This window comes from Dipodomys ordii, unplaced genomic scaffold (genome assembly GCF_000151885.1).
Source record: "Dipodomys ordii isolate 6190 unplaced genomic scaffold, Dord_2.0 Scaffold148, whole genome shotgun sequence".
In the NCBI taxonomy this organism is placed as follows: Eukaryota; Metazoa; Chordata; class Mammalia; order Rodentia; family Heteromyidae; genus Dipodomys; species Dipodomys ordii.
The window spans coordinates 259,709-273,655 of NW_012267364.1; the positions used below are offsets into that span (position 1 = coordinate 259,709).

General features: G+C 50.1%; 1 protein-coding gene across 1 annotated transcript in view; it reads right to left on the minus strand.

The window, feature by feature from the left end:
• The window catches only part of Ldb3 (LIM domain binding 3), a 73,750-nt gene that overhangs the window by 55,310 nt on the left and 4,493 nt on the right, over positions 1-13,947 (minus strand). Inside the window, exons 2-3 of the mRNA XM_013032061.1 lie at positions 6,714-6,865; positions 6,197-6,272 (exon numbers count right to left, since the gene is read on the minus strand). Coding sequence (XP_012887515.1) covers positions 6,197-6,272; positions 6,714-6,865 — 228 coding nt within the window. The remainder of the gene's footprint in view (positions 1-6,196; positions 6,273-6,713; positions 6,866-13,947) is intronic.

Below are 13,947 nucleotides of genomic sequence, written 5' to 3' on the forward strand. Positions count from 1 at the left end.
CTTCCTTCCCTTCTTTCTATCTTTCTTTCTTCTGATACTAGAGCTTGAACTCAAGGCCTGTGCTCTTCTTAGCTTTTTTATTCAAGGCTGCTGCTCTACCATTTGAGCCACTCCTCCACTTCTAGCTATTTAGTTGGAGAAAAGAGCTCTCTCAGGACAAATGCTACATGTTTTCTCTCATGTGTAGAAGCTAGATCTAAAATAGAACTCAGAATGATAACTTATACCAGACTCCAGACACTCACACACACACAAACAGACTGAAGGAGGATAGTCTGTGGGGAGGAACCCAAAGGTATAACTCCTCTGAACATTTAAAATACTATTTGTCAAAAGGAAACCCAGGAAATGGAAACATGGGCTTCTTGTTGGTGGTTTTCTTTTGTATTTTTTTTCTTTTGGGAGGGGCAAAGGTGGGCACAAAAAAGAGAGGAAAGGTGGACAAATGCAATCATGCTCCTCAGTATACACTATGTAGAAAATGAACTATGTAACTTGTGGGCAGGGTGGAAGAGGAGAACTTGAGGAAAGTGAAGAAAGGTGTGACATTGTTCAAAAAATGGATATACTCTGTTGCTTGACTTATAAAATGATGATCTCTCTGTACAACACCTTAATAATAACAATATATATATATATTTTAAAAATAAAAAGAGTTATCTCAGACTTATCTGCCCAGACTAGCTTCGAATGAGAATCCTCAGTCCTCGGCCTCCTGAGTAGGTAGGATTACAGACATGAGCCACTGGCACTTGGCACATCTAGGTTCTGTAAAATCAGATTCCCTGCACTGCAGACCCTGAGGCCAGTGACTCTGTCTGAAACCTGAGACCCAGTATGAAGGCCAGCGGGCTCTGTCTCCAAATTCTACCACCCACTATGATCTGCTCATGGTGGGCTCTGGCTGGGGGAAGTCTGGGCCCCAGCTGACTTGACCCTGATCACCCCCTAGCTAGGATCCTGGCTTTGCTCAGCCCCAGGCCCCCCACTGTCTTGGAGCTGATAAAATTCCCTCTGTCCTCCCAGAGGCTCAAAATAGCCACAAGTTGAGATATATTAGGTAAGGACCAGCTTGGAGCTTCCATTCCTTCTCCATGTTTGGCCAGTGCTGACAGCTGCAGGGTCAGCGCTTGCCCTGAGCACCACAGTGTCCCCCAGCAGGAGGCAGTGTTGGCCTGGTGGGGATGGGAATTGCCTCTGTGTAGCCCTGCAGCCAATTCCTTTGACATTGACTCCGGTCCCTTCTGAGCACTCAAGGCTAGGGTGCTTGCCACAGACTGCACTCAGAGGGGAGCTAATAGCTTCCTTTTCTCAAGGCTAGTGTTCTACTACTTGAGCCACAGCTCCACTTTTGGCTTTTTTTTTCCCAGTAGTTTGTTAGAGATAAAAGTCTCATCAACTTTCCTGCCTGGGCTGGCTTCAGATAGAGATCTTTAGATCTCAGCCTTCTGAGTAGCTAGGATTACAAGTGTAATCCACCGGTGCCCGGCTCCATCAGTTCCTTTCTAGTCCAAGCAGATAACAAGCTGCTAATAAATCACATTGTAAGCTGCCTCTCCAGGTGGAGTTGGGGACAGGACTTCTTTTGTAGTATTCTTTTTTTTTTGTCCGGTTGTGGGGCCTGAACTCTGGGCCTGGGCGCTGTCCCTCAGCTCTTCAGCTCAAGGCTAGCGCTCTACCACTTGAGCCACAGCGCCACTTCCGGCTTTTTTCTTTTTTGCTTATGTGGTGCTGAGGAATCGAACCCAGGTCCTCATGCATGCAAGGCAAGCGCTCTACCACTGAGCCACCTTCCCAGCCCCGACAGGACTTCTTTTGGAGCCAAACAGGACAGAAATTATTTCCTGATCCTGTTTCTTCCTTGAGCAGGTGACTCACCTGTCTCAGGCTTCCATTTCTCAAGTGTCAAATGGAGACTGAGGTGCCGGCCCCACAAATGGGTTATGCAGAGTAAACAAGACCCTTAGTCTAAAGCCCTTAGCATAAGGGTACAATGGATGAAGAGCTTAGCATTTGCCAACCTCTATAGCCTAGGAGCAGTTAGAACTTAGCAAAGATGGTGACCTCTGTCCACAGAAACACCCCCTCTCTCCTTCCCCTCCCAAATATTGCTCCTGGACAATAGCCTTGGTTTTGTTTTTGGTTTTGGTTCATTGGTTGGTTTTGTGCTGGTCCTGAAACTTGAATTCAAGGCTAGCACTCTACCACTTGAGCCACAGCTCCACTTCTAGCATTTTTGTGGTTAATTGGAGGTAAGAGCTTCATGGACCTTCCTACCTGGGCTGGTTTTGAACCACAATCCTCAGCTCTCAGCCTCCTGAGTAGCTAGAATTACGGGTATGAGCCACGGGTGCCTGGCTTTTTGGTTTTTCCTTTGGATGAAACGCCACACTCTCTTCCTTTCTGGCTTATCTTCCCAAAAGAGAACTGTTGAGTTCTTCCTCTTTGGGTATCAAGTCATAATTCATACATTTGCCAGGTTTGGGACAATGCCTATGTCAATGGGATGGCCCTTGGGAGTCAAGGAAACCTAGCAGGTAGCTTGCTGTCTGTCACCAAGCAAGATGATTCAGGCAGGCCAAGGTACCCATCCCATAGGCTACTTACAATCTCTACTACTTTATTCAAATCATTCACCCTTTCTGAGCTTCTGTAAGGCAAGGGGGAAAAATCCATCTGTGAAATTACTGAGTTAAAGCCAGCCCCAAGCCAAAAGTCAGAACTCAGCCAGCAGTGATGCTGTCATTACCGAGAGTGGGAAAGTCTTTCTGTCTGGGGTTAGTCCCAGAAAGGACCAACAAGACTTTACCAGCTCATTAAAACCAAGGAGGCCATTCTAGGTTTTGCTAATCCTGAGTTTTCTGGAAAAAGCCCCTCACTGGGAAGCTATATGTGTCTCTGCCACCTTAGCCCATGGAAGCCATACCATGCCCAAGGCCTGCCATACTCAGAAAGATCTGGGAGCCAGGTGCTGGGGGGTTATGTCTGTAATCCTAGCTACACAGAAGGCTGAGATTGGAGGATCTCCGTTTGAAGCCAGCCTGGGCAGGAAAGTCCGTGAGACTCTTACTTTCAATTCATCAGCAAAAAGTTAGAAGTGGAGCTGTGGCCTACGTAGTAAAATGACAAAAAGCTAAGTGAGATCCAGTATCTGCACAAGAGGAAAACAAAAAGGGAAAAAGAAGGAGCTGGGGAATGCTGGCATATCCATGCAGCACTGAGCTGGTATAGCATTGCAAGACAGAGGAAAGAAGGGAGTGAGCTGGGGTCAGACTGACTGCGACCTTCTGCGGATTGGTGGCAGACTCCAGGAGGTGGGTACCATGTGAGAGCGGCAGAATGGAATTCAGCACTTTACATGTGCTGTTCCTCTCTATCCCTTACCCCCAGTAACCCCAAGATGTGGATACCCCCTTTCCCATGAGCCACTAGACTATGCTCCATTACCTCAGCCTGCTCTGCCTTTAGCAGCCAGAGATTTAAGCAAAGGTTCCAAGAAGAGCAGGTGGGAAGGGACTAGAGGCCAATGCTCCCTTCACTCGCCCCTCCATGATGTCCCAGCTCCAGGTTTCTCTAACTCCAGAGCCCCTTCCTCCTCAGGGTCTTAACCACCCTGGTCAAGATCAGTCCAACAAACCCACTCCCCTCACACTACTGCCCAGTCTTCGAATGGAGAATGTGTATAGTGCTCCTTCCTCCAGGCAGCTTTCCCAGATTCCTCCTAGCCCTAGAGAACTCACCCTTCCACTGAAGATATTTCCTTGTTTCTGGCTTAGAGTTCTTAGAGCGATGGAAGCTAGCCTGTCTCCTTGAGTCCTAACGGCAGAAAACTGTGGGTCCCAAAGAGAGGGGTGTGTGACCTGGTTTGAAAATTTGGGAAGACAGTCTCTTACATGCAGGCCTGATTCTGCCTCTTAGTAGCTGAACCACTGGACCTCAGGTTAACCTTCTCTCTGCCTCAGTTTCCTCCTTTGCAAAGAAGCTGACGTGTCACCCCAGAGTGATTACAGAAATCAATGATGTGCCCAGTGTGGGGTAGATGTCAATAGGCTCTTTGCTGGCCTTGCTCTAAACCTGTGCTGCCTTGTTGAGCTGGGGCTAAGGCCGATGCCTTGCTCTGACCACCTGATGAGGCCTCTGCCACGAGCACTGAGGATTCCAGTGGCCCGCCTGTTACCTACCCGCCTAGGAGTCCAGCACATGAGGCCTTCCCTCGGAGGCTCATCTGATACATCTGAGCCATCTCCCTCAGGGTCTCTGCTGAGTACAGGCCAATGGGGTTGTTATACTGCCTTGGTTGGCTCGGACCTGGCAGGACTTTGGGGCTGAGTGGGCCCTGGGTGCCCTCCAGACTGGCCTTGGCCCCTGAGCTGCCCCGTGGAGGACTGGAGTCCAAGGAGCAGACAGAGGCCTGGGAGAAGGAGGAGCTAAAGGTGTCCCTGAGCTCCAGGGTGCCCGAGCTGGCCCTCGCCTCGGGGCTGGGCGCCGCCAGGCTGCCATTCGTGTCCACAGCAGGGTCCTGGCACAGGGCAGCGCCATGCAGGGGAGAAAGAAAAGATTGGTTAGAAGCCACACATGGTAGGCACGCTTCTGCATGGACTTGAAACAGATGTGTTAGTGTAAGTACCCATGCCCCCCCACACACACACTTGGCAGACAGCTCTCTGGGATGCTCTGCCCGGGGTAGGCATGGGTCTGGGGGCTGTCATAGCTCAGGACAGAATGCAAAGCTCTGCATAGAAAGCCAGGCCTGTCTGTCCCTGGGGCCCTCCATATCCTGTGTCCGGGCCCCCTTTTCCTCGTGATATGGGCACCCCATGAATGCAGCCCAACTTCCTGCTTTATTGACGCCACACTGAGAGACTAAGACCCCATGCGGCCAGGGAGACAAAGGCCTCATGACTGACTTGGCATTTGGGATGGAGAGGAAGAATTTAAAGAAGCAGGCAGGCTGCTTGTTTCCTGTCCACTTCTGTGAATTCCCACAAGTCCCCTGCCCAATACCCAGTCTGTAAGCCACCCTTCCCCAAGCTGCCTCTTCTTCCCATTTCTCCAGCCTTTCCCACAGGACAGAAAGCCAGGCTGCATTTGTGCAGGGGTAGAAAGAGCAGTAGGGTGGATCTCCCAAGCTTTGGATGAGGCCTTTAGGCCCACAGGATTGAGCTTCTTAGAGCAAGTTTGGGAAGGGCCCTTGGGCACAGTGATGAGGTCTAGGGCCAGGGTATTCTGTCCTCTCCCCATGCTGTGCCTGCCTCTCCAAAAACAACAGTTTTTGGGTTTTTCTTTTAATACCGGTTCTGGGTTTTGAACTCAGGGCCTGAGCATTTTTGCTTAAGACTAACACTCTACTACTTCAATCCCAGATCCACTTCCGGATTTTTGCTGGTTAATTGCAGATAAGAATCTCACAGACTTTCTTGCCCTAGCTGGCTTCAAACCAGGATCCTCAGATTGCAGCCTCCTGAGTAGCTAGGATTACTGAGTAGCTAGGTGTGAGCCACCAGCACCCAGCAACCAACACTTCTGATGGGCAATAAAGGTGTGCAGTTACTGGAGGCACACCAGAAATAAACCAGAAGAAATGTGAATGGGAAGAAGAGCCCAGGATAAAGGGGCAAACCTTGCTAGCCAGAGGAGTGTGGCCAACGCAAGCAGGACTCAGTGAGATCAACTTCGATTAGCATCAGAGCTTTCTGAATGCCTACCTGCCTGGTCAAAAAGATGGCCCCTTGCCACGCACTGGTAGCTCACTCCTGTAATCCTAGCTACTCAGAAAGCTGAGATCTGAGGATTGTGGTTCGAAGCCGGCCTAAGCAGGAAAGTCCATGAGACTCTTATCACCAATAAATCACCAGAAAACTGGAAGTAGAGCTGTGGCTCAACTGGAAGTGGAGTGTTGGCTTTAAGCACAAAGATCTCAGGGACAGTGTTCAGACCCTGAGTTCAACCCTGCCAGAAAAGAAAGGAAGGAAGGAAGGAAGGAAGGAAAGATAGCCTTTTTCTGAGACCATGGCTGTCCAAGCTGCTTTCCTATCAGCCCAGCTGATGGGGGGTGGGCTGGTGCCTGGCCCCCAAGCAAGCAACCTCACAGCTTGGTATTTCATGGGGGCTCAAATGCCTCTCCAAGGAGCGAGCATGGCAGGGCCAGGAAGGCCAGATTGAAGGCCAGGATCCAGGGCTCACGATGAGCACCTACCTTCTGATGAGGGATCACTGGCAGAGGGGACTGGATTGGAGGCGCTGATGTGGAGATGGTGATGGGACGCTTTGACCTGGAAAAAGCAGAAATGGGACCAAGTGAGGATGATCATCCCTGGGGCCAGGAGCTCCTGCCTGGGCGGGGCCTGGCAAGGGGAGAGTAAGAGAGCTGGTGGCCAGGCCAAAAGGCCCCTTAGGTTCACTGTCCACCCTATAGGCTCAGTCTCCCCCAAGAAAGTACTAGGTCTGATCAGCACGTGGGAGTCAATACCCATTGTGGACCTCTGCTATGTGTTTATAGGGCTCCTGGGCAAAGAGGAAGCAAGAAAGATCCAGGTTTCCAGCCACCCTCTCTGGGTCTCATCTGTAAAGTAAAGCATTGCGATTTTAGGCCTACTACTTCCAGCACAGCGCTATAACACCAAGCTGGGCCCAGGCAATGGCTTGAGACCATCCCTCTTTTGCCCCAGCCTATAACCAAACCTCTGCCCTTGCTCTGAAGAACTTCCACTTACTTTTGCAGAGTGAGACTCAAGTTGTAGCTGGCAGACTTGATCTTGTTCTGGGCCTCCAGGTGGGTCATAGTGTCTGTGTTGACACCGTCAATGGCTACCACAAGGTCTCCTTGGCTGAGCTGGGACTGGGCCGCCTTGCTTCCTGGGGTGATCTGGTTGGACAGCAGAAATGGGGTGAGCATAAGAAGGTTGGGCCGGGCACCGGTGGCTCACGCCTGTAATCTTAGCTACTCAGGAAGCTGAGATCTGAAGATCTCAGTTCAAAGCCAGCCCAGGCAGGAAAGTCCGTGAGACTCTTATCTCCAATAAACCACTAGAAACCCGGAAGTGGCGCTGTGGCTCAAGCAGTATTGCGCTCACCCTGAGCTGAAGAGTGCAAGGACAGCGCCCAAGCCCAGAGTTCAAGCCCCCTGACCGACAAAAAAAAAGAAGAAGGTTGGGCCTTGCTGAGCACCAGTGGCTCATGCCTGTAATCCTAGCAATTCAGGAGAGCTGAGGATTGCAATTCAAAGCCAGTCCAGGCAGGAAAGTCTGTGAGACTCTTATGTCCAATGAAGCACCAAAAATCCCGATGTGGGGCTGTGGCTCAAATGGTAGAGCACTAGCCTTGAGAAAGAAAAAAAGCTCAGGAACAACACCTAGGCCCTGAGTTCAAGCCTAAGGACACACACATACACAACCCCACTAGTGCCAGGAGCTTTGTTCTACCATGAAAGGTGCAGAGGACTGAGGAATCCTTGAACCCTGGCTGGATGAGCAAAGCCAGCTAGGAAATTGGGCAAGGTTTGTGGCTTTATATCTTCAGAAGGGGGAATGCAGTTGGGGGAGTTAGTTCCCAAATGACATGTCCCAATGATGTCACAGCATGTTAGAGTCTGGAGGCACCAGGTGCAGTGTGGCTGCACAGAATGCCACTGAAATGCTACCTAGAAACACTCCCATAGGGCTCTTAGTGAGACCACACTCCCCTTGGAACACTACTTGGAATCCAAACTGCATTCTCAGTGACATCATACACAATGGCAAATTTTGAAGGCCTGGATCCCAGTCATACCATGCTAAATGCTGTGGGAAGCCCTACCCCAGTGACATCACAGGAGTAAAACAAAAATTGCACGGGGGTGGGGGTAGGGAGAAGTTGGGGAGGTGGGGAGGGAAGGGTTAGTAGGGGAAAAACAAAGGAGGGGATAACAATGCTCTATAGGAAATGTACTAATTACTTTATTCATGTAACTATAACCCTTCTGTACAGTATCTTTACAATAAAAAATATTTTAAAAAATTGCAACCAAGTGCCCTGTTCACCACCCAAAAAGCTGGAAGTGAAGTGGTGGCTCATGTGCACTAGCCTTGAGCAAAAATGTTCAAAGACCAAGTGGCTGCAAAGATGAGCATCTTGCCCTAGCTTCCTTGTCTACTGTCCTTCCCTCAGTGCTTCCCAGGCCACGCCCACAACCTCAACAATGGGGGAGCCCAGTAATGGTGCTAACAAGGACACACAGGAGCAGCCTTCGGTGTGCCTGGCTCCATCCTAAACACCTTTTCCTTTATTCCTCACCATGTGGCCCTGGGAAAGGTCAGTGACAGGATAGGGACATGAACCAGACTCTGCTTTGAAGTCCTGGCCTTCAATTCCACAGCTTCCTCATTAGGTTAGCTAGACATGAGTCCTTGGTGGGCTCCATTCCTTGGGGTGTGCCATGTTGCAGTAGGTTAGAAACACAGCTCTGGGATGAATTGAGATGCATTTAATTCAAAAACAGAAAAAAAAAAAACCTCGGGCTCTAAGTTCAAGCCCCAGGATCGGCACACAAAATAAATAATAATAATTCAGAGGACCTAAGGATATCACCTAAAATGGCTTGATGGACCTCCCCAATTAGTATTAGCAGTCCTACCCCTAAAGATATCTCACGGGATGTCCTGGAGACACGGGCTCCACGCCTCATGACTCCCTATGGAACACTCCAGTCCCCTAGGAAACACGGGAATAACTTTAGGACCTGACCTTCATGGAATGCCATTCAGGCTCACCCCTGAGGATATTATTGGAAAGAGGAGGCTCCAGCTATGGCTAGAGGGTGTCCCTTTGCTTTCTCTCCCCCAACGCACCCTCCAGCCAGCTCAAACTTCTCTGGGCTCCCTCCAGTCACCTTCTGGGATCCAATCTAGGCACCTGGCCAGTTCCTTACTTTGGCAGAAGCCAGATTCTGGCCAAGGCATAGGGTCCATCCTATGAGCCCAGAAAGGACTGGAAGATAGTCCCAAGTTTCATGTGCCAAGCCTGGGTAGGCCTCCAGCCAGACCTAGGGCTTGTAGACATGGATGGTAGCCTCTTACCAGGCCAGGGTGCCCTGCCATCACCACTTCCAATCTGTCGAACCTATTCGATAGGGTATACCCAGGAACGGAGGTTTTTTCCTAACCCCATCACTGGTCCCAGACCAGAAACTACCCCACATCATGTAAGCCATAACAGAGAAAGACTTGTAAGTTCTTCCCTGGTCAGTGACTGCTGACCTGCGTTTGCAGCTCTGAGAGCCTTTTTTTTTTTTTGGCCAGTTTCTGGTCAGGGCCTGGACACTGTCCCTAAAACTTTTTCAGATTGAGCCACAACTTCTGGCACTTTGTGTGTGATTAATTGAAGAGTCTCCTGCAGGGGCTGGCTTTGAACCATGATCCTGAGATCTCAGCCTCCTGACAAGTTAGAATTACAGGTGTGAGCCACCAGGCCTCCAGCTCGCTAAGACCCTTCTCTTGTTTCAAGAGTACCCCTCCCAGGCTGGGAAGGTGGCTCAGTGGTAGAGTGCTTGCCTTGCATGCTTGAGGCCCTGGGTTCGATTCCTCAGCACCACATAAGCAAAAAGAAAAAAGCTGGAAGTGGTGCTGTGGCTCAAGTGGTAGAGCGCTAGCCTTGAGCTGAAGAGCTGAGAGACAGCGCCCAGGCCCAGAGTTCAGGCCCCCTGACCGGACCCCAAAAAAAAAAAAAGAGTACCCCTCCCTTAACCCCTGGATATAAGGGCTAAGGTGGGGACAGTGGAAAAGCAGAGGCCCGGATGGCCAAGAAGCCATACTCCATAGCCCAGCCCACTGCCAAGACTTCACAGGAGACATGTATACCCCTAGATATATCTACAAACACATCCTCACCCCCAAAATCATTGCCAGAGGGAGCCTCTTCCCACAACAGGAATATGTTACTATCTTTGGATGCAGAGAGTGAACCAAGGGCATTGACCCAGGAACAAAGAAGAAACACAAAGCCCTTCCCAAGGGAGAGAGGACTCCTGAGGGCAAATGGGGCTGCCTAACCACCACAGTGTTCTTTGGAAAAGCCATTCCACCTTCTGCTTTCCTGTGCTGGCTAGGGAATCCCCAGCAAACATCACAGACATTTTTAAACAAAACAAAACAAAAAACAGTTGAGGCAGGTATCAGTGGTTCACATCTGTAATCCTAGCTACTTAAGAGGCTGAGATCTGAGAATGAGGTTCAAAGCCAGCCTGGGAAGACAAATGTATAAGACTCTTCTCTCTTATTTTCTAGTAAAAAAGTTGAAAATGGAGCTGTAGCTCAAAAGTAAAAAAGCCAAGTGGGAACATGTGCCAATACTGGCACACGTAAGAGACAGAGACAGGGAGAGACAGAGAGACAGAGACAGGGAGAGACAGAGAGACAGAGACAGGGACAGGGAGACAGAGACAGAGAGACAGAGACAGGGAAGAGACAGAGACAGGGAGAGACAGAGACAGAGAGAGAAACAGAGAGACAGAGACAGGGAGAGAGAGAAACAGAGACAGGGAGAGACAGAGACAGGGATAGGGAGACAGAGACAGAGACAGAAAGGGAGTGAAAATTTCTACTATGAGTACCCAGATATTCACCACTATCCTATCTTATCACCACTGTAAAATCTCACTGTAATATTTCATCATATGGTGATCTTGCAATTTTATCTTACTTTAGAGACAATTCAAGAAACATTGTGAATACTAGGTACTTCTGTCCAGGATAAATTTTTGTTACATTTTGCTTTGGGTCCCATCCCCCTCTCCCTCATTTTGACATGCCAGTGCTGTCTATTAGAGCACATTGCAGGCAACCCCCCTAGCAGAACAACCTCATAGAAAAACATCTTACAGTGGACCCCCTCCCATGGCAGTCACCCCACAACAGGCCCCTGCCATAGCAGTTTATCCCACAAAAGGACACTAACCATCCATGGAGAAGGGGCTGACCCTGCAGTTGAAAGCTTAGGGTAGAGTAGGGCAGGGTAGCTGCAAATCTCACACAAGGGATGAGGCTACAGCCAGAAGATCAGGATAACACTATGACCAAGGGCACCAGAATGACATCCAAGGGGGGCTGGGCCCAATGAGTGAGAGCCAGCTGCAGGCCATCTAGAACTCCCTCCCTTCAAAGTTGCCTGGTGACATCTCTGTCCCCCAGGCACAGGCCAGCTTGTGCCCATCCTTCCTTTGTTGGGTCTTGCCTCACTCCCTTTCATCCTCAGGTGTAGGCTGGGGTGATTCTTATTCCTGGGGAGAACTCAGCCTCCCTAAGGCCTGGTCAGTAGCCAAATGTTCCAGAAGGAAGCTGCCAATCTGGCTCCTGCCTGCCCCTGGCGCCTCTTTCCCTGCACCTGTGTCTGTCCATCAGGGTGCAGCTGGCCTGGCCTTTGGCTGCCCTGATCAGAGCCCAGTGTCCCTCAGAGTACAAAGGGGTGGGGTACAGATATTTTCTTATAGGAAGGGCCTCTTGTACTCCACTCAAGTGTCCTTAGACAAGGAGGCCAGATGGAGCCAGGGTCCCTAAAGGGCCATCAGATCCTTCTCCTTCTGCCACAGAAACAGTTCAAGCTCGCCAGGGGGAGGGGAGAGGCTCTCTGGGACCCTTGCCCGGAGCCCAGACCCAAAGCTCATGGAAAGAGTAGCGCAGGCCTGACGTGTAAGCATGACGTGTGTCCCTCATCTGACTCTCCACTCCCCTGCTGACTTTGTCCCAGAAAAGACTCAAAGCACTCAAGTTCTTGGAGATTGGGTTGTTCATTTGTTTGTTTAACTTTGTTTTTTATTTTCTGTGCCTGAATTCAGGGCTTGAATTCAGGACCTGGGGATTGTCTCTGAGCTCCTTTTGTTCAAGGCTAGTGCTCTACCACTTGAGCCACAGCACCACTTCCAGCCTTTTCTGAGTAGTTTATTGGAGATAAGAGTCTCACAGACTTTGTTGTCTAGGCTGGCTCTGAATCATGATACTCAGATCTCAGCCTCTCGAGTAGCTAGGATTAGACTTGAGCCACCTTCACCTGAGAGTGGGTTTGTTGTTTATTTGTTTATTTTTTATCTTTCTATTCTTCTCTTTGGAGCCCAGTTCCTAGGGCTCATACTTATAATCCTAGCTACTTAAAAGGCTGAGATCAGAGGGTCAAGGTTCAAAGCTAGCTCTGGAAGACAAATCCAGAAGGCTCTTAGTTCTAATTAACCGGCAAAAAAAAGCCAGAAGTGGACCAGTGTCTCTAATGGTGGAGCACCAGTTGTGAAGCAAAATAACTCCAAGGAGGTCCTGATCAAGCCCCAATACCAGCACAACAAAATAAAATGAAAAGATAAAACATAAATAAAATTCTCTTTGGAATGAGTTTCATTCCTACTTCCCTTTTCATCTTTCTCCAGCCAATAGCCACCTCCCAACTGAACCTCAACTTCCAGCAGAACCTCCAAAGGCTTCAGATGTGCACACAGAGAACAGGCTCTGTGTGTTTGGAGGCCGAGATCAGCCACCTTGCCCAGAGAAGCCTATCTGTCTTGCTGGCCTGAAGTTCTGGGGCTCCCTAAGAGAAAGGTGCCAGGGCCACCTGCTCTAGGAGGGAGACAGAAAGGGAAAGAGGGCATGGGCTTTGAAATGAGCCACATTTCAGGCATCCTTGGCTAAAGCTTGAGTAACTACAGTACAACAATGCCTTTTGTTCAGGATTGTCACAAGGATTACATTATTCAACAAAGCTTCACATAAAGACAGGTACAGAGCTGAGAAAGGAGCAGAAAATTTGCAAAACCAAAACAAAATCTCAAATGCTGACCCCACACCCTTCCAAGGAGAGGTGCCACCAGGACCCAGGCTGGCAGGCCTCCTCCCTGGGCTCCACTGACGAGCTGGCAGAGGGGGAGAGATGAGGGCTCAGCCCCCATGGCCCAGTCCTGAGCCAGCTGCTGTTCCTAGATTCCACCCATGATTCCCAGGGAAATGGGATGCCAGGTGGGACTCCAGAGGCCCCCAGGCAATGGCCTCCTGATCTCTGGTTCCCTGACAGTAGGGAGGGCATCTGGCAGCCTAGGTTCTCCAGAAGTTTCCAGCCATCTCTGCTGATACTCAGAAGCAGACAGGCCTCTGCCTTCTGGTACTCTACTCAGGAGTGCTGGGCAGGCTGAAGGCAGGTAGTGCAGCCTCCTTCCAGCCCTCCAGGATTTGTCCTGGAGCCTCAAGTACGCTTAAGTTTGTGTGATTAGATTACCCCTGAGCTTGGCAGGCTCTTTTCCCATCTGGCCTGCCCTGGGGCCTTGCCCCATGCACACCCCCCTTCTCTCCCTCCCTCCCTCCTTCTGTCTTATGGCCTCACCCACATCCCACACAGACAGATACATATATGTGTGTGTGTGTGTGTGTGTGTGTGTGTGTGTGTGTGTGTGTGTCCTGTCTTGATTGCTCCAACTGACTCCTGGCTCCTTTCTCTCCCTTCATCTCTAGATTTCCCTAACAAGCAAGCAGAAAATCCTGACTCCATTCTCTTCAACTCCTCTACACTCAGCCATCAGTGCCCATCCTCCACACATACCAACAACCACCCGAAAGTGCAAATTCAAGGGATCCCAGATGTTTTCTAGCTGACCTTGCCCTCTCCTGCTGTCCAGCCCAGCTGCTGTTCCTCTCCTCTCCTCCTCCTGTCCAGGCCCACAGTTCTAGCTGATCCTGGATGTGGCCAGTGTATGCTCCTGTATGTATCAGGCTAACTTTACACTTCCTGGGATCACTCCTGTGGTTAAGCTGTGTTTGGGCATGTAAGGTCTAAGAGGGAGAGGCATTGCACTCAAGGGCAGCCCCTGAATGAACCCCTGGATGAAAAAAGACCAGAGAGAAAGAAAGGAGACTCAAGGGAATTGGAAGATATCAGTCTACCAGGCTAGTAGACTCTTTGCTAGGCTCCGCCTTCCTTGATATCTGCCTTACTATATTTCCT